Source organism: Sinohyriopsis cumingii, chromosome 1 (assembly GCF_028554795.1).
Source record: "Sinohyriopsis cumingii isolate HCF-2022 chromosome 1, ASM2855479v2, whole genome shotgun sequence".
Classification (NCBI taxonomy): domain Eukaryota; kingdom Metazoa; phylum Mollusca; class Bivalvia; order Unionida; family Unionidae; genus Sinohyriopsis; species Sinohyriopsis cumingii.
In genome coordinates this window covers 71,438,714-71,459,596 of record NC_142961.1, presented here as the reverse complement: position 1 = coordinate 71,459,596, position 20,883 = coordinate 71,438,714, and the positions used below count along the sequence as shown (strand labels likewise).

At 33.7% G+C, this 20,883-nt stretch overlaps 1 protein-coding gene across 1 annotated transcript in view; it reads left to right on the top strand.

The window, feature by feature from the left end:
- LOC149807095 (uncharacterized) overlaps positions 1-20,883 on the top strand; it is a 67,049-nt gene that overhangs the window by 30,919 nt on the left and 15,247 nt on the right. The window contains exons 2-3 of the mRNA XM_089961899.1: positions 14,012-14,246; positions 18,513-18,683. Of these exons, the coding sequence (XP_089818025.1) occupies positions 14,012-14,246; positions 18,513-18,683 (406 nt within the window). The remainder of the gene's footprint in view (positions 1-14,011; positions 14,247-18,512; positions 18,684-20,883) is intronic.

Genomic DNA, 20,883 nt, shown 5'->3' with positions numbered 1-20,883 from the left:
CATTGAAATGCGTTCTTTATCCTTGTCATTCACCAAAAAAGTACTATGATATCCCATCATTTAAATGTCAGTCCTGTCATTAATTTAGGTCATATACAGTGAATTTCTTTGGAAACGGAGAGACGTTTCTATTAAAAGCATAATACTGGACCATATTCGTGTTGTCTATTTGTTTTGTTCTCTGTTGAATTATGTCAAGTCACGTTGGGGGCATATCAAACTGATCACCAGTTGACCTTGCATATTCAGACGGGCCTGTTTTGGGGTTGACTTAATTGAAAATAGATATAAACGCTGATCAGGTGTTGAATTTTCTTAATGATATCAAACTATTTGATAAGAAATAATTCTAAGGAGCAAAATAGTTGATCGTGTAACTTTTATGTTAGATAGACGGCCGTTCTTGTTTCCACCCTGTTAATTGGTGAGTGTACACATTAGCTTACCCCGGAATCAAGTGCCTGTGTTTCCACCGGATGACAGAAACGGGTTACATACGGGTATGACAAAATATGAATGGTATCTACTTACGAAACGTGAGTTGGTTGCCTTTTAACGGTATACGAGTGCTTCTGCATAAATCTATTCATAAAAACAGAAGAAGATATTAGTGAAAGGCAAATTGTCGTTTGGTCATAATTTAAGAACGCTTTTGTTCACACTAATACAAATAGACCCAAGTACAAATAATGTACACATCAGATTTGTCACAAAAGTAGATATTGTGATTAACTTTTTGTTGGTATACAAACAAGTGTAGTCTTGAGCGTAGTGACGAACTGCAAGAACAAATAAGAGTGTTAAAAAAGTGAAAGGAAAAAGTACATTAATGCATGATCGATGAATGTAAAGTTAGTCAGCGCCATCAAAACATATAGTCTCCCTTCCTTCATTCCTTTCACAACAACAACAAGGGCATAAATGTCAACTATATTGTGCTTTGTTCAAAAATATTATTTTCATCTTTCGGCATTTTTGTCTTCCTCTCATCCGAAGGGACCTTGGGTGATCGAGTCGTCTAAGGTGCTCGATTTTACCAATTACTGTCATATCACCTCTGTCCTCGTGGGTTAGAGTTTCGGCTCGGCCAATGTTGGTATGTGAGGAAGCTGTCAGTAGCTTCCCGAATGTGGGTGGTTTTATCTGCATTCTTCCTCCACCATATATACTGACCCTGCTAGCAATACATTATTGGTGTGTGTCTTTTGCAACAAACATTCGACAATCTTATTTGGTATGCCTGTGACAAGGCTTTTGGTTTGCGCTGACTCGTGGAATGCCCTAAGCTGTGCAGAGAACACAAGAAGGACGATTAATTTGTTATGAAGAGAAACCATATCATGCGCTGAAAATGGCGTGAAACCACACAAAACCAGGCCAACCTTTCATCAAAAGGGCCTAATATAATATTCTTGTCTTTAGGACTTCGGCATATGTACCTGACCGTTCAGGATTCACTTTCTCTTTTCCTTGTACCTAAATCAGACACAATACAGGATATTATTACGATGAACTTAATGCCCCAATTTAGATAACACGAAAGACTAAGCGATAGGTTTGAAAAAACTTACAACGCTTTGCTGTAGTATTACCAATATTTATTTATGTATTTATTTTCGGGGGAGGGGTGGGGAATCATAAGATCAAAAAACACAAATTAACTAAAGACGTCTGAGGAACTTATTAGACACGACTGTACCCAAAATATCTCAACAACACAAACAGTGAAAAATATGGTGCACTTAAACACTGACATTTGTAAACTTGCCTCCACACTTATTTATTTGCACTTCTTTCGTAAGTAAACAAACGTTACTTTGATTGGAATTGTTCACCTTGATTTTGAAGAAACATGTCCTTTATGTTGTGTTTGGAGTCCGTGAGTCTTTTTTGACCAATGATGATTACAAAAGAAGTTATATGATAGTCGGAAAGAAAACGAGTTGAAAAGTGAAAACTGAATGACTAGATTATTTATCAACCAAAGGTTTCTAAAATCACTCGCTGAAGAAACTTGCATATTGCCATATACGGATACGGAAATTAAAGTCTAAAAAAGTAATATGAGACGGTAGGTTTTTGATGCGAACCACAGTGTGTGGTCATATTTTTATTATTATTATTATTTTATATTGTGATAGAGTCCGCCCATCCGTAGGGCCCCACCCAGTTATGCGTGTAATGTTTATGAGCTCCTTCTACACCGTTAACGCCAGAGACGTAGGACTTGAGTTAATGACAGTACTTCAAAAGTAAATGGTTACAAAATATTAGAATTTTGATCGCCTTCCTGAGAGGTGATGCTGGGTTGAGGATGGGGTGGATGGAATTTAAGTGTTTTATACTTAAACAGCTTTTATTTTATATAATTAGAAATGAACAAGGTAGTTAATTGTAACAATGTGTCTTCAAGCTTTATGCTATTTGTATGTGTGCCTGCGTGCGTCTGTGTTTGTAGACTTTGTAGGTTATTCTTTTTGATTTTACAAAATTTTCTCAACCTTGTTTTATTTATTACAGTTACATTTGTTCAAATATTTTTTTGTACTGAATCTAGAATATAAGTTCTAATTATTTTCTTCTTGTATAAAACGTGCTTTATCGTGATGTGCATAAGTTGAATATACGTTATGGTGAGAAACCGACTCTGGGTTTGCCAATAATTAACTTAAACGAATTTATATAATCACACATTTTGTTTTAGGCGATCGCTTGTTTTTTTTGTTTTTTTTTTGTTTTGGCACAGCAACACAAGTAGGTTATTTATTATAGTAATTCAAGTAAAATGCATTCCGGTTCGGTTTGATAAGATGGTACGATTTTAAGGCGAAAGAATGGACTTGCAAGTTGTTTCCCTCTTATTTATATTGCTCGTAGATTCAAACTTTTTAAAAATGTTTGAATTTCAGGTCAAATGCAGAGACCAGGTAGACATTTTATTTCTAATCATGAGTCTTGGCTTGGTAGTCTGGCCTTTATGTCTTATATTACGTCTTTCTATTTTGCATTTGTTACCGAATATTCTTCACTGCTTGTTTGTATATTAACTACTTTTCTAATTTCTTAAACAATCACATGACATGTTTTAAAAGCATACTTAAAATTTTACCTTATAGCACTTGAAAAACAAAAGACTAATTCCTCGCACCCAGAAAAGAATCAAGTACAAAAGTATACCCCTCAAAAATTCGAAGATAACTTTATGAGAGTTTTATTAAGACATGATAAACTTGTACTATTTTTGCACCATAAGAATTATAATTATTATTTTTGATGTATTTTAATTTCCATTCTTTGCTGTTCTTTAGATAAATGTATAATTTTTAATGACTGTCACTGAAAATTGCACACATTTCTGGTGAACTAGCAAACTAGCAACTTTAAGTTCATGTGATTTTTATACTTGAGCCATAAATACGTTATAATGTTATCCGTCCATCAGTTATGCCATGTTTTAAGGATATTTCCTTCACGTTTCATTTTATGTACATTTTACAGAATTTTAACATCTTTACTTTTTGTAGTTTATCTTGTTGGGCTTCATATTTACATTTATGTTGGTTGATTTATCTTCTTCATAGTGTGCAGTCATTTTTGCTTGTTTCTAACTTTTCCTGTTCTTGGTACCTTGTAACAACTATTTTGTCGAGGTTCCTTAAACTGCCGCTACATACATCCATTCGTCAATTCTTCCATCTGTTACCAATTTTGTTTGGATAATAACTCGAGTTATCTGCTATTTACAGTTACCGAACTTTGTGGATGGCATGTAAATGGGGTGAGGATGGAATGTCAGTTGGGTGTCAGATGGTCAGAGGTCCAGGTCACCGTGACCGAAAGAGGAAAAATGTTTCCGCAAAATATCATTAGTTCTACAACAAGCCAGAATACAGTTTTATGGATGACTTGCACATGTGGTAGGATGAAGCCTGTTGATTTGGGTATCTAGATCAAAGGTCAAGGTCATTGTGACTGAAAGAATGCAAATGGTTCCACAGAGTAATATTAGTTCTTCATCACAGACCTGAATAAAAATTTTGGAATAACTTTGGAGTAGGTATAGGAAGAAGCCTATAGATGTGTGGGTTTAAATTACAAGGTCATTGTAATTCTGAGAAGAAAAATGGTTTCTGCACAAAATATTCAGTTCACAGCATTACACTGTAACCAAAGCTGAATGACCGAAAAGCTGGGTAAGAAAGAGGCCTGTTGATTTGTGGTCAGAAGGTCAAAGGTTGAGGCGATGGACTGAAAGAGGAAATAACTGATTTGCATAACAACTCAACCACATACCTTCAACAGAATTTGTGGAGGGCTTGCACTTACGGCTTGGTAGAGGGACATTGAGTTTGGGTTCAGAACGTCAGTAAACTGGGACCCAAAGGAAAACGGGTTTTGCAGAATAATGTTTGTTTTCGACTAAGTTCCTTGACCAATTTTTGTGAAAGGCTTGCACTTATGGCCAGAAAAATAATAGAGTTTGTGGTATGCAGGTCAGAGAATACCGTTATGGTAAGTCTAATAAGAAAATAATGGTTTCTGCTCAGTATACCGTTTACCTTAACCAAAACTCCAGATCAGTGAGATCCGTTGGTCAGAAACCTCCAGAGTCAGCCATACTCTACCATTGCCTACGTAATGAAACATTAAGTTGTCGTTAAATGTGCCATCTGCAGTATACTCCCTTACCATCTAAGAAGATTGTAATAGTGGATTGTATCTACCTGTTACTTGTATTTCTCTATCGATTTCAGTGTAACTCAACAAACATATATTTTATATGATATAGCCCTAACGACACGTTAGTCGAGTATGTTTTTTTTCCCAGTCTGCCACGCATACTTCTATTTCCTGTTCAAATGATCACGTTTTATCGTCTGACACACACACTTGTTACTTCCTTTTCATATGATCATATTTTCTCCATTCTGCCACGCATACCTCTCAGTTCGAATGACCCAAAAATGCTGAAGTTTTAGATTATTTTTCAACAAATTTGTCAATAGCATATTACATTTTCAGCTATGAATGTCAGCGATTCTTGAAGATGATAAAAATGTACTCTTTGTCTCTGACTTCCTAATCCCTTCAGGGTTAAATTAAACAATCTAGGACGTGTTCTTTCTCTTTCATTGATGTTCAGTATATTTCAGCTTTAAGCACACTTAATTGCAGCTTATCTTCTTCGTATGATTGAATTGTTTTTTGACAAATTTTCCTTGATACGATATTTCTTTTCTTCATAAATAAATACTCATCGGTTCAATTCTAGATGTAATCTGACAACTTTCATTGAATTTATGGTTCGTTTAGTTGTTAGTTTCTTTGGTGATAAGTGTATACATGGCAGTTACCTCTGCTCGTCAACTTTTTGTTTTGTTTGTTTTAAACATATTTTACAGTCGTTTTATTAAACAGTATGGGATTGGACGCGGATTGTCTAACTCATCAAGGTCCTTTCCCAGAACATGCAAATAAGATTCAAAGATGACATTTAGTTTACAAAAATTAAACGATTTCCTTGATGATGAGAAGGTATCTATCAACTAAGAATCGGTCATTTTTCGTCGTTGTGAACCATATAAGTGTTCGTACTCTACTAATTATAATATTTAACTTTCAGTCGAGTGTTCCCTTCTCCATACTTTAGATAGAATGGTTTTCTCCATCTTTAATTTTCCTTTAGTTACTATTTATGTGTGAAATTTCGCACAGAAATGATCAAATAAATCAGAAGTAATTTACCCCGCGGATTCGATTATGTTCCTCCACTAATAAGAATTACTGTTAGAATTTTTTTTTCTTTCTCTTTTACAAAAATGTAAAACAACATATCATGGTGATTAAAAGAATACGTGTAAAAAGAGTTGTGAAATGAAAATTGGACAGAAAGCTATAAGTTTTACAGATCTGAAATTAGGGTAGTAAGTTACTATACTATTGGTATTGATAGCAGTTTGTTCAGAAGACAACACGAACGGCAATTTGTAAAAAAAAAATTGTTTGCAAGTATATGTTTTAATACGACCGTATTGATTGACATTTATGGACACTTTCACTTAAATGTTGGGAATAGATGATATTATAAATTTTTTTAAAGTGAAATCAAGATAAAACGCGCGCGAAGGAAAACGTTCTGTACTTGGTTTTATATAATGTTAAGTCATGGAAACAAAGACAACCCTTCTATCGTTCCATTCGAGTCAGATTAAGTATCATCCTTACACATGAAATGTAGGTGAATATCTTAAAACTAGAAAGGCTAGTGTCTTAAAGAATTTTATTGCTGACATATTTTGGCACTAGATTATTCACCGTGACATGTAATTATTCAATCAAGCGAGCTGTGTGTACATTTAATGTATTTACCATGTCATGTAATTATTCAATCAAGTAAACTTTGTGTACACTCACTGTATTTACCATGGCATATAATTATTCATTTAGTTTATATTTAATTTATATTGTGTTGCATGACTGTTGTCCACGCCTGAGGATAGAGTTTTATGTTTACCTGATTTTTGTCATGTTTGTAAGTTAGACACATGTTGTTTACTGGTATCTGAGTTGAAGGTATAGCTTTATTTACAAACTTCGACTGTTCTGGAACAAATTTTGACCCACCTCTTGGGCATTTTATTTTGTCTTAGGTCAGTTGAAGTAAGTATATAAGAATGAGGTAAATACAATTATTAATTCCTCTTTATAGTCCAGTCTGTGGAATAATTTACTATTGTGTGGAGATATAATTTGATAGGAATCAGTTATTTAAATTATTCATTGAAATTAAACAGTACTTACTGATTTTTTTTATTCAAACACTACTTTGGGATTACAGTGAATTTATTCAAAAACGTTCTGGATTATATCATTATGATACATCAAGACGTTTGGTACATCAACCTATTCAAGACAATTGTACATCAGCCCATTCATCTTTTGGACATGTGATAGATTATTTGGAATTTAATTCACAATACTATACATTCCTCTTAAATTGTCCCTTAGTAGCTTAGATAAATAAATAAACAATTAACATTTTTTACTAAACGTTTTGGTTTCGCTTCCTTCTGATATTTACTTTAAGACCATATAGTCGTAACACAGCAAGTCAGCTGTATGTACATTTCATGTATTTACCATGACATGTAATTATTCAATAAAGTCTACTGTGTACTCTCCTTTCGTTCTCAGCAGAAAACCTAGATACGTTTAGGTCGTAAAATATGTAGTACGTGTGTATGAAATTCAACCAGGTAGACCATACACAAATTTTAACCCTTCGATGGATCAGCAAAATAACGTGGGTCGTACAACATATGTTCTCCTTGTATCTAAAACTAGGTACTCCTGCCAAGTCAATTACACGATCAATTACTCTCTTTCAAGATTACTTTATATGTTAACGCAAGTGTAATAAGTCGACTGAAGCGTCAATGTAAGGGGCTCAGGTTTTAATTTTTTTTTAAATTTTCATTTTGAATTTGTACTGAGCTGTTTACTTTTATCGACAAAAGTGATTATGCTTGTTGCAGTTGGTTGACGCATTCGTGAAAAGTTAATTTTTAATTTTTTAATATTTTTTGTGAACATAAGCATTTTATCTGCAAAATAAAATATAAAACCATATTTTACACTATGAAATTAGTTGTAATGCGTATGTTTCGGATATAGATACGATCATTGCGTCTCTCTCTCTCTCTCTCTCTCTCTCTCTCTCTGTTAGTAAATAATTCTTCAAATTTGCAATGCTCGTATCATATATATCGAGTTTAAGAACTTGCTTGGCATTATTCTCATACTTCTGACGGCTAGAACATATGCGAATTTTAACGCATAGAATCGTTTTATGGTTCGATGTATTTTTTGGCACAATTTGTTCAATTTTGAAAGATAATATTACTCGTTTTCATGTGTTTTTGTTTCTCCCAAAGGTGTGTATGTTAGTGTTCTTTTATAAAAAAAGAATTTTGACTGAAAATTTATTTAATTGCAAATTTTTGTGGGGTATTTTTTTCCTTAGTACTATCTAAAGGTTTGTTCTTCCGATCTAGGTTTTGTTCCATGTTGGAATCTCTCCCCTTGTTGTGTAGCACTGACCTTTGCCAAGGGTCCCCTACGTCCTGTGTATGCTACTGGTATATATATGTATTTGCTATTTTGTTTATGTGCTATATATATTAAAGTTAGAACAGCAAGTATATCAAATTTCCCCTCGAGTTTTCATCTGCTATGTTCAGTTTCTTTAAGAAGAAAGAAATTTTTATTAAATATTTTTATTATTTTGGACTTTTTTTAAGTTTTTTAAAATAGTTTTTGATTTTGTAAGTTTTGAAAACTATATCTGAGTTCCAAAGAGAATCGGTGTCTTTATTTATTGCAAAAAAGAAATCCTAATGTTTTTATGGGTGTACTTTTGGTGTGGTGGCTTTTCACTCAGATTAAATTTTGAAAGTTTGGGGCTATGCTCAATAAGAAGCCGCAGAATCTTTATTCATTTTTTTATGCTTCTCTTATTTTTTTAAATAGCCTAGTTTACTGTTTTCTCCCAAACCGGTATATTTATTTTCTGGAATAAACTTAGTTTTGTTTTTGTACTTCTTAAGAGTAGACACCCTACCAAAAAGATTTCGAAATGGTCTATGATTTCAGTGGATACCTGATATTACAAAATTTATTTTTCCATATGTTTTTCCCCATTTGTATATTTCGTTTGTCCATATCCTGCATGATGATTTTTCTGAGGCTCTTTCGCAGGCCTGGTCACTTCGCATGGCGTCTTGTGATATAGCCCTGCGATGTCTATGTTTCATACTTCACCAGCATGTAGGTCCCTGTATCCTCTACATTTTCTTCAAGGTTGAGACGATAGAGAATTTTTTTTTCCTAAAGGGGCGTTTTATATAGTAGTATTCCTTATTTCTCATATTGGGCTTCCAACTTGACTTTATTCAAGCCATATTCAAATTATATTCAAGATATACTCAGAACATACTCAAAATATATTCAAAATATACTCAGAACATACTCAAAATATATTCATAGCATTCATTACATGCGTAACATTTTCAGTTACTTCAAAATATTAAAATATCTCGGTTGAGAGATGAAATTAGGGTTCTAGCCTGCACACTGGCAGTACAGACCCCTACTTGGGTTATATACCGAAGTCCTTGCCCAGTTTCCCTCCCCTTTGGTATAATTTCAAGAAACTTACTTATAGATCCCCTGGACATTTTCCCTACATGTTTTATTTTATTATTCTTATAACTTGTTCGCAGGCTAACATAGTTGTTGTTCCTATAGTACATGTACTTATATTTCTTACATATTTCCATAATTAACTTTATCCTATTATTTGTTGTTTTGTCACATTGGGCGGTCATATAAAGTTTTGTAAAGTTAGCTGCTTTGCATAAAGGACACTTTGGTATTATTCTAATCATACGATGTCTAATAGCTTCTTTGCCTGTGAGCCAGGCATTGTGTAGATATTTAAGAATTATCCTTTGTATTTTGACTGATCTTATTTTTCCCCAGTTTAACCAAGTTTTTTCCCAGTTTACCCACTCCCCCATTGTCCTGCTCTACTTAACATCTGATTTTCTTTGTTATATCTTCTCCTATCCAGTTATATGTATTTTGTTATACCTAATTGCCATAAATCTATTCTATCTCTATATTTTAGTAGTATTTCTTTCATATACAATATCTAAATTTTCTTGGTACTTCAAGTTTTATTGTGAGGTTGTTATTTCTGTATACCTCCCGTCTATTTCTCATGGTGAAACCAAACCAGTAAATATATAATGCTTCCCAAGCTGTTTTTGGTTCAGGTTGTACCTTTTTTTAACCTATTAATTACACTGGATATTTTTAGCAGTGGGGGCTGTGTAATCCCAGTCCCCCTCTACTTATTGCTCCATACAGAGTTTCTTTGATAATGTAATGGGTTTAGTAATTCTATATATAGCTAATACTGCCTTTATCATGTTTAATTTTTTATTTTCCATATCAATAGATCAAGTGGTGTAGTTTATATTAGAGTAGAGGTATGTTTTGGCCACTTGGGCCCCCTCCATTATGCATAGTGGTGTTAAGGCCCAGATAGTTGTGTTTTCTTTAATTTTGTTGATTAGGTGCTTATAGTTCTCTATTTCCTCTTTTTCTTCCCAAAAATATTCGTAGAGCTTTCACTTTGTCTCTCAGGAAGTGCAGAGGTAGCCCCTGGTGGTTACCTCGCCAGTTGCCTATTTGTAGAATTTCGGTCTTATCGTGATTTATATTAGAACCTGATGCTTTACCGAAATTTTCAAATTTTTTCTCTAAGTGTTGATAAGATTTTGCAACTCTAATGAATTTGTACAATCATCTGCATGTTGGAGCATTTTAAATTCCTCTTTTAGATTTGCGATTTGTATACCTTGTATTTTTGGGTTGTTTCATATTTTATGACTTAGAATTTCAATTGCTGTTATGTATAGTAGCATTGATAGTGGGCATCCTTGCCTCACTGATCATTGTATGTCAAATTCTATTGTACATTTCCATTTATTTGTACACATGAGGTTATTCCAATGTAAAGGATTTCAGTCCACTTTCAGAAATTTATTCAGAATCCAAATTTCTCTAGTACTTTCTGTATATACATGTAGTTGTGTTCTCATCGGTCAAAAGCTTTTTTTGGTTGAAAAGCACCATGGCACCTTTTGATCCTGTTTCATTTATATAGTCTATTATTGTTTTTGTATTTAGGATATTACTTTGTATGTCCCTCCCTTTTCCCCACAAGTCTGGTTTACATTAATTATTTTCCCTAATACACCCTTTACCCTATTTGTTAAAATCCTACTTAAAATTTTATAATTGGTGTTAAGAAGCGATATTGGCCTCTAGTTTTTAATGTTACCTCTATCACCTTTCCATTTGCAAATAATTGTTATAACCTCCTCCCTCATAGTTTTTGACATCTGTTTCTTACTTAAAAAAATGTTGTATAAATCATTTAAGATCGGCGTTAATTCTACATGGAATTTTCAGTAGAATTCCATAGTGAGTTCATCTTTTCCTGGTGATTTTCTCTTTAAGTGTAGTGATATTCTTTATAATTTCTTCGTCTGAGATGACATTGTCACACAGGTCCCTGTGTTCTGTTGTTATCTTCTCACAGTTGACATTTTTTAAATAATTATCGATTGTATTAAATTCAATGTTTTGTGTAGTACATAAATCCTTATAGTATGAAAAAATACTGTTTAAAATATCTGTTTTTTCCATATGAAATATATTGTTTACTCTGATTTTATCAAAAATTGTATCTCCACCCTTTCTTAATTCTTCCCGTTTATAGAGACCCTGAGCTTTTGTGTTTATTTCTGTGAATTTCCCTGCTCTGATTGTTCTTTCTTGATATTCTTCTTCTTCTATTTCTTCTATCTTATTTACCAAATGTATTTTTCCTTCTTCATCTCTTGTTTTACTTAATGTTATTTTTAGTTATTCTTTGTTGTTTTTTTATAAAATTTCTGCTCTTGTGTTGGAGTATTGGATGGCTTTTCTTTTTTGCCTTTTTTTTAAAAAATGTCCCATTCTTTTAAAATATTAGAAGTTTCTTGATTTCTAAAAGCTTCAATTTCTTTTTTTATTATATTTATAAATTCTGCATCATTTAAGATTTTATTATTTAATTTCTGCTGTCCCAGTCCCCATTTGATTCTACTTTTAATTTTTACTTCAATTATAACCATTTTATGGTCAGATAATTTAAAATCAGTTATTTTTACATTTTTATATATAAATTGATTAAAATTAGTTCCATAAAAACGATCTATTCTGCTTGTTTGTCCCTGTTTATTTTCATGAGTATATTCCCATCTTATTAGATTTAGTTGCCTATATATATCATACAATTTATGTTCATTTGTTAAGTTTATCTTTTGAGTTTTAAAAAACTTTATTGTCAAATCAGTTATCCTGTCTATTTCATCTCCTACCCAATTAAAATCTCCCCCTATAATTAAATTTTCCATTGAGAAATTCTGTAAATGAGTGTACAGATTTTCAATAGAGATTTGTTTTTTACTTCTATTTGTTGGACTGTATACGTTTACTATGTTCCAATTTTGTATCATGATATGCAATAGCTGACCTTTAAAAAAGAGCCCCTCGTTTAGTCGTTCCCAGCTTATTCCCTGTTTGTTTTTTATTATTATAGCCGCTCCTCCTCTTATATCATTATTTATGTAATCATTACAAATTACAATTGAGTTCAGTTTATCTTCTATTTTAGTTCTGGTGTAATACCATTATGTGTTTCCAGTAGCAAAATTAGATCAAAGTTTGTTTCTTTGGTTAGTTTGTCTACTTTCGCTTTATCCATTCCATTGCTGTTGATAGTTGCAGTTCGGAAGTTTATTCCTTCCATTTTTAGGACTACACTTCACCAGGTGCTGCATCACTTAAATATCTTCTATTTTTATTTGTATATTTATTATTTAAAGTTAAATTATATATTATTGTAAGTTATTGGGGCTCTGGACTATTTCAAGAGCCTCTTTTGACTTTTGTATTTCTTCTTCTGTTATCTCCTCAATATCTGAATCATTCTCTTTATTTTCTTGTCAATAGTTATGTCATTTTCATTTTCATTGTCTGTTTCCAGCTCATAATCCATTTTTGTTGTTGTGTTTTTTTAGTTTCCTAGTTTCAGTTGTTGCCCTAACTGGTGGTATTACTGTTTGTTGGGTCTTGTTAATTAGTCCAAGCTCAACTCCTCTTCCAGGGAGGAGTTTGGTGAGGATGTCTTGTGTTTCCTCTTTTTTGGGGCCGGTGTCGACGTAAGGGGTTTAATCCATATTAAGTCCACCGGCCCTTCTTCCTCATGAGGTTCCTTAGTTTTTAGAGGGTTTTTCTCCTCTCTATGAAGGAGAAAGTATGGGTTTGTCACCAGGGTTTCCCTCCTCATATCTGGTTGTTTCACTCTTACAGGTTTTTTGGGGGTCACAAAATCTTCCCATTCTAGATCCTTGATCCCCAAAACCCCATTGATGTCATTTATTTGTACCTGTGTGCTGCCTGTGGTGTCTATAACTGAAGGAGTCATTACTTTGTTATTAGTCATTTGATTAGGGAGTTCATGGTAAATAATAGGGCAAAACAAAATTCAGATATTTAAACAAAATTCCTGATTGTACACAGCTTCCTTATTGCATGATGGTACCAAATGAATTATTTCATTTATTTTATTTACATCATTATTAAACATATGAGTGTGCAAAAACCCAGTCTTCTCTGTACCACAGAAAACTAACTGCTTCTCTCACACATGTATACACACATCTATTTCAGCACAAACATGACATATATGCTGCTGTTCTTGACAGAGTCGGTCATGTTGATATGTTGTGTTTTACTAAAATTTCATATTTTGAAAGTAGCGCATGACTTTTAATTGATGCTGAGAATATATATATATATATATATATATATATATATATATATATATATATATATATATATATATATATATATATATATATATATATATATATTAGAATGTTTTGAATGAATTATACTATTTTTATTGTAAAATATATGTCTCACAGAGAGTGGAACTTGTCCTGAGTAGCAGTAGAAAAAGACCGATGTCTACTTTTACCATATTTTCTACTTGTCACAGCCACTACCGCCATTAACCAGTTTTTAATACCAGCAGATATGTTCACTAATATTACTGGTCTCTTATCATATTTTTCACTCTCAAGGGAAGCATGCAGGAACATACCTATCTGTAAAATTCTTTCATTTGTATCAATTCCGCAAAGAATTCATATGTTACAATTATGAATGCTTTAAAAAATGTGTACATTTTGGTTGAGAAAGACTTGTACAGATGTAAAAATAATCTGAAGATGAATGCAATATGCTGAAAATAACAACTGTTTTAAACATAAGACTAATAGTAAAATGGTGACTATTAAAATAATCACTAACTTCTGTTCTTTCATTGAAGGTGACACACCATGATAGCACAAAGCTTGGTCGATCTAAGGAAGAATTCTTGGAAATAAATGGGCCAAATATTGCCACAGTAACCAACGTGATTGTCTTGCTCAGTGAAGCAGCAGTATCATCGCTATTTGTCTTTCATGAAGTTCTCTTCTCTGATTGGCTGGGAAAGAAACTTGTTACTGCAGTATTCAAAAATGTGTGGTTCAGTTTGAGACCGTCCTTGAAAGCTGTTCTTGGTAAGTAACCATAAGAGTAGCATAGTGAATTGGGCATGTGCAGTCTTGAGTGAATATAAATGTTTGGTTTGTTGGTTTCGTTATATCATGCCCTAGCAGCTAAGCGAAGTGTCTTTCCAAAAGACACACCACAGCCTGAGCAGGATTTGAGCTTACATCCTTGTGGTCACAAGTTACAGTTTGCATTGTTTTGCAAATTCTCCAGTGTAATGAATTTATAAAGAGGATAAGTTTAATACAACCAGCAAAAAGCAGAGTGAATAATGCTACGACGTCTGTCAGTACATATGTCTGTCTGTCTGTTATATTTTTTTGTTCCTGCAAATTTACTTTATTTTTTACACAATCTACCTGTACCAAACTTTGTGGTTGGTTTACACTTGGGGTATGGAAGAAGGCTATTCTGATTTGGTGTTGTCAAGGTGGTCAAAACATCAAAGATCAAAGTCGCTTTGACTGAATAAAGGGTTTTCTTGTCACAACTTTGATTTTACATTTCAGACCAGGACTATGTTTGTGGATGACTTTCCCACACAGTAAGGAAAAAGCCTATTGAAGGTCAAGGTCAGTGTGGTTAAAAATGATTTCTGCACAGAAACTTCAGTTTGCAGCCATATACTTTCAGTAGTCTTTGAATGGCTTACTCTTTAGGTAACAGGAAAAAACAATTGATTGTGGTCAAAAGGTCAAAGGTTAAAGTCACTATGAAGAAGGAAATAATAACATTAATTCTACAATACATACCCTGCCCAGAGTTTGCTGATGGCTTGTAATTAAGGAAAGATAGAGGCCTTGCTGTTTTGGGGGTCAAAAGTCAAAGGTCATGGTCACTGTCACACAAAGAAAAATGGGTCTGCGCAATAACTATTGTTTTGTATTAAAAATCCTAAATCAAACTAGTGGATGGCTAGTTCCTTTAATAAGAAAAAATCTATATTGGTGGGATTAAAGGTTAAGGTAATGGTAAATCTAAATAGGAAATAATGCTTTCTGAACAGAGAGTTCAGTTCAAGACCATACTGTGACATTGACCAAAGAGTGTGTTTTGTACATTTGTCATTATTCTTGTTGTTACATGTTGCTACTACTCATCGTAGCAGCTTGAGTGGACTGCAGCCAGTACCAGTGGGTCAGTTACCTCAGTTTGTCCTTGGGAAAGGCATTTCATTGCCATTTCCTCAGCATTATATAGCAAATAGTGTGTTGAAAGTGCCATTATAAACAACCACCAACCAACCAATCCACCAACCAATTATATCAGAATTACATTACTTTGTAAATTCTCGTAAGAAGACAAAAAAACAATTTCGTGGAGAAACTCGCACTAATTTGAAGACTCGATACATTTGATTCAGGATCAAATATTGTATATCCTCACTCTTATAAATTGACAGCTCTAATCATTATCAAACATTGAACTTCATGGAAAATGTCATACAATAACATGTAATTATTTTGCACAGAAAACTTGTCTGCTTGAACTAATTTTGGTTAATGCTTGTATTTTGTCCAAACTTGAATATAACCACTATAACTTTAGTTGGATTAAACATTAAACAATTACATCTATCTTAAAATATCAGATTTTGGCAATGGATTTTGCACTTTAGAGCTGGTTTTTCTTAACTTTAAAAGGTGTTTTACTTCCACAATTAAAAATAATTATTATGGTCAACCCTACGCACTCTCAAATGGTGGTGGTTAAAATTCAGTTACTTAGTATCCCATGTCATCTGCATATGTGTGTAAGTCCCCAGAGAAAGCTTAGGAATATCCAAATTCACTGAAATTCACAGAAAAGATTCAAATTATGAGGAGTTTGAATAATCAAGATGGTGTGGCAGAATAAAAAGCAAAATGGTAAACATACTGTCAATTCTAATAATTTGACAATCAAGATGACAGACTGTCTCTTGGCCATGAAGTAAGTCTAGATGACAGACTGGTGATTGGTTATGAAGTAATTCTAGATGACAGTCTGGTTATTGGTCATGAAGTAAGTCTAGATGACAGATTGGCTATTGGTCATAAAGTAATTCTAGATGACAGTATGTCCATTATTAAAGAAATAAGTCTAGATGACAGACTGGTCATTGGTAATGAAGCCAGTCTAGATGACACATCTAGATGACAGGCTGGCTATTGGTAATGAAGTAAGTTTAGATGACAGGCTGGCTGTTGGTCATGAAGTAGGTCTAGATGTTGGACTGGCCATTGGTCATGAAATAAGTGAAAATGACAGATTGACTATTGGTCGTGAAGTAGATCTGGATGACAAACTGGCTATTGGTCATGAAGTAAGTCTAGATAATAGACTGTCTATTGGTCATCAAGTCTAGATGACAGACTGGCTGTTGGAAATGAAGTCTAGATGACAGACTGGCTGCTGGTCATGAAATAAGTCTAGATGACAAACTGGCTGCTGGTCGCAAAGTAAGTCTAGATGACAGACTGTCTATTTGTCATGAAGTCTAATTGACAGACTGTCTATTGGCCATGAAGTCTAGATGACACACTGTCTATTGGTCATGAAGTCTGGATGACAAGCTGGCTGTTGGTCATGAAGTCTAGATTACAGACTGGCTGCTGGTCATGATATAAGTCTAGTTAACAGACTGTCTATTGGTCATGAAGTCTAGATGACAGACTGTCTATTGGTCATGAAGTCTGGATGATAAGCTGGCTGTTGGTCATGAAGTCTAGATAACAGACTGGCTGCTGGTCATGATATAAGTCTAGATGGCAGACTGTCTATTAGTCATGAAGTCTAGTAGACAGACTTGCTGTTGGTCATGATATAAATCTAGATGACAGATAGACTGGCTGCTGGTCATGATTTAAGTCTAGATGACATACTGTCTATTTATTAGGTCATGAAGTCTAGGTGACAGACTGTCTATTGGTCATGGAGTCTAGATGATAGACTGTCTATTGGTCATGAAGTCTAGATGACAGACTGTCTATTGGTAATGAAGTCTAGTTGACAGACTTGCTGTTGGTCATGATATAAGTCTAGATGACAGACTTGCTGTTGGTCATGATATAAGTCTAGATAACAGACTTGATGTTATCGGTGATTTCAACAAATAAGATGCCTCTTGAAAAACATATAGATATCGAAATGCACATGGTGCCAAATTTAGAATGTCAATAATACTTGATACTCAGCTGTACCAATACTGTTTATTTCTTCTTTTTATGCTTTATTTTGTATTTATGTATGTATGTATTTTGTCTTTGAGTTTTTTAAAGCATGTTAGGGTAGATAACTAATTTTGTTGTATAGAGACAATTCATATCAGATGAAATTGTATCCTTAATAGAACTGATGACAAAGTAGATATTGTACTTTCATGAAAATGACTTTAGTAGCTTGTAAATCATACCAACATGTCTTTGTTTCTTTAAACCTTGCTTTTTAGATGTCATTACATAATGTGTTCCTTGGGTTTTGATATGTATTGCTGAAATTTAATTAATTTCAGACCTGAACCTCAATTGAAAATGAAGTGTTCACTTTCTAAAGTTTGCTTATTTGGGTTGCACTTTAGGATATAGTTTTTACAGCAATCGATAGGTGAAACGTATGCATATTAGTCAATTTAAAGGAATACAGTTTATGAACTTTGTCCATGTGTAAAACATTAACATATATAACCACAAAATAATATTGTCAATACAGCTTGTATCAATTTATCATATAATTGCTGAACCTCACAGTGTTTGCAGTTAAATAATTTTGATATGTCAACACGTTAACATACCACTCTCAGTGAATTTGATTGTTTCAAGTAAGCTCATGAAATTTTTGCACAGTATTCTCATTATTGATTGGCTGCTACAGTGAGAATTTTCCTTGCCCTGCCTTCTGGAACTTTTTAAAATTATTACTATCACCAATATGGAAAATTCAATGCAGGACATTGTCAAGAGTTAATGATATTTTATCTCCTCAGTTTTTTTTTTAACATATGATTATATATGTGGATGTAAGCTACAATTCTATGTATTATAAAGATAGTACTTTCTTTTGATGAAAATGAGCCAAGTAGCTCAGTTGATTTGAGTATCAGACTGTAATCCAAAGCTCCTGGGTCAGCTGCCTAGAGATGTCCTTGGGAAAGACACTTAGCTGCCATTTCACCAGCATGATATAGCCAATAACAACTTAAAAGTGCTGTTAGAAAAAACAAAATGTCAAAATCTTTTAATGAGGCTTTAGTTTTCTTTTCTGCAGGTTTTAACTGAATTCTTGTGTTCCTGCAGGTGATTGTCCAGCAATTGACTTTGAGACCAAGATGTACACTGAGAGTTTGGATGTCCTGGAACATCATATTAAACCACTCCGTCGTGTCCCAGGGGTGGTATTAGAGCAGTCCTACCTCACCAAGATGGCAGAGGGGCTCAAGCCTTTAGAGATGCTTGCTTACTCCAGAAGTAAGGGCTGTGCTAAATTTTGTTGAATTAGATTACAAATAAAAAGCAATACACTATCTGAAATACAAATAAAAGGCAATACACTATCTGAAAAAGAATCATTAAAACAATTTGATTTCACTGTGGGTACAAAACTAAAGGATGCTTATGTCATGACATGGCTCCCATTATTAAACACATTATTTTCCAACTATGTTGTGAATGATGACTCCATTATGGAATCTTGACTTTGCATCCAGGCACTAATGACTCCTTTATAGAATCTCAAAATTGCATCTAAGTCAATGATGACTTCTTTTTGGAGTCTTGACACTGCATCCAGGCATTGATGACTCCTTTATAGAATCTCAAATTTGTGTCTAAGTCAATGATGACTTCTTTTTGGAGTCTTGACACTGCATCCAGGTATTGATGACTCCTTTATAGAATCTAAAATTGTGTCTAAGTCAATGATGACTCCTTTTTGGAATCTTGACACTGCATCCAGGCATTGATGACTCCTGTATGAAATCTTGATATTATGTCCAGGCAATGATGACTCTTTTATGGAATTTCATCAGTGTCCAGGCATTGATGACTCATTCTTTTATGGAATCTCGATACACAATCAGTAGGGCTGAGGATTTTTGTTCTGCTGAAGCAACTTTCACAGTTATCCTTTTAATGTGTAAATAACAGTACAGGAGAATGTCTGGGAATCTGCAGTATTGATACATTCTTGCCACTTTCCCTGGAAATATTTGCCCTTGTTGATGATCTAGATGCAGTATATAATTTTGTGTTCAGCCTTGACTAAAAGGTCAGTACATCTAGCTGGTGTTTTTGGTGATTGTTCCAGATTTCAATTTCTAATTCTTTCTTCTTGCTGTTGTCTTAATTAAATACAGTGTACCCCTTCTCAAATGAATTGAGCTTTTGTGCTGCATTTTGATAGTGTTTTTCTTTTTCTTTTTTAGTTTTCACAGTACATTCTCATTCTGGCTTCAGGAGAAAATTTGCCATCTGATGATTTAGAAGATTGTTTTTTTGCTTGACTTACTTGATTTTTAAGCTTGTCTCTTTAATTTAGTGATTCCTGCCTGTTTAGTGATTCCTGTGCCTCTTTAGTGATTCTTGCCTCTTTAGTGATTCTTGCTTCTTTAGTGATTCTTGCCTCTTTAGTGATTCTTGCTTCTTTAGTGATTCTTGCCTCTTTCATGATTCTTGTCTCTTTAGTGATTCTTGCCTCTTTCATGATTCTTGCCTCTTTAGTGATTCCTGTCTCTTTAGTGATTCTTGCCTCTTTCATGACTCTTCCCTCTTTAGTGATTCTTGCCTCTTTAGTGATTCTTGCCTCTTTAGTGATTCTTGCTTCTTCAGTGATTCTTGCCTTTTTCATGATTCTTGTCTCTTTAGTGTTTCTTGCCTCTTTCATGACTCTTGCCTCTTTCATAATTCTTGCCTCTTTAGTGATTCTTTTAAGCATGTGAGGTTTAGGATACTGAGAATCAGTTGGAGTTTGTGGATGTCAAACTTCAGGTTGGTCTTTAGCAGAAATGTTTGTCATGAAAAGAAATATTCAGGGATAATGTATACATCTCCATTAATCCCTACCACAGTAATTACAGTATGTACTCACTTATAAGTTGAGTCAAACTGCAAACAACAATCTGCCATAGCATAATGTTCTTGCATATCAGGGTCTATGCTGTTTGTTCTACTTATTACTTCTAACAAACTGCACAGACCCAGATCTGCAGTACATTATGCAAAGCGAGGTCTATGGAGTTTGCAGTTGGACTCATAAGCTAGTACAAAAAGTAGGTTGAACCTATTCATTTCATTGTCAACACTTAGCCTAAATGTAGAGATAGGAATTAAATACAAAACATACATCTTTTTACATGTATTTATATACAAAAGAGTTTAATCTCACAATCAGGTTTTTTCAGAGTTTAGAAAAACTACTATAAAAAACACGACAGCTTTCGACATGATTAGGCACACAAAAAATGCCAATCATAGCAAAGCAAACTTTTTCAAAACAGATCTTCTGTCTTTGAACATAAAATCCTACGAATCTTTATTTGCCTTTAGCTAATTGACAATTAGCAAGTATAAAGGTGTACAATGAAATCTGTTACTGAAATCGATGGTGGTATGTTTGATATATACAGTAAAATCTGATCTGTACAAGCATTTATTCATTGAATACAAGAGA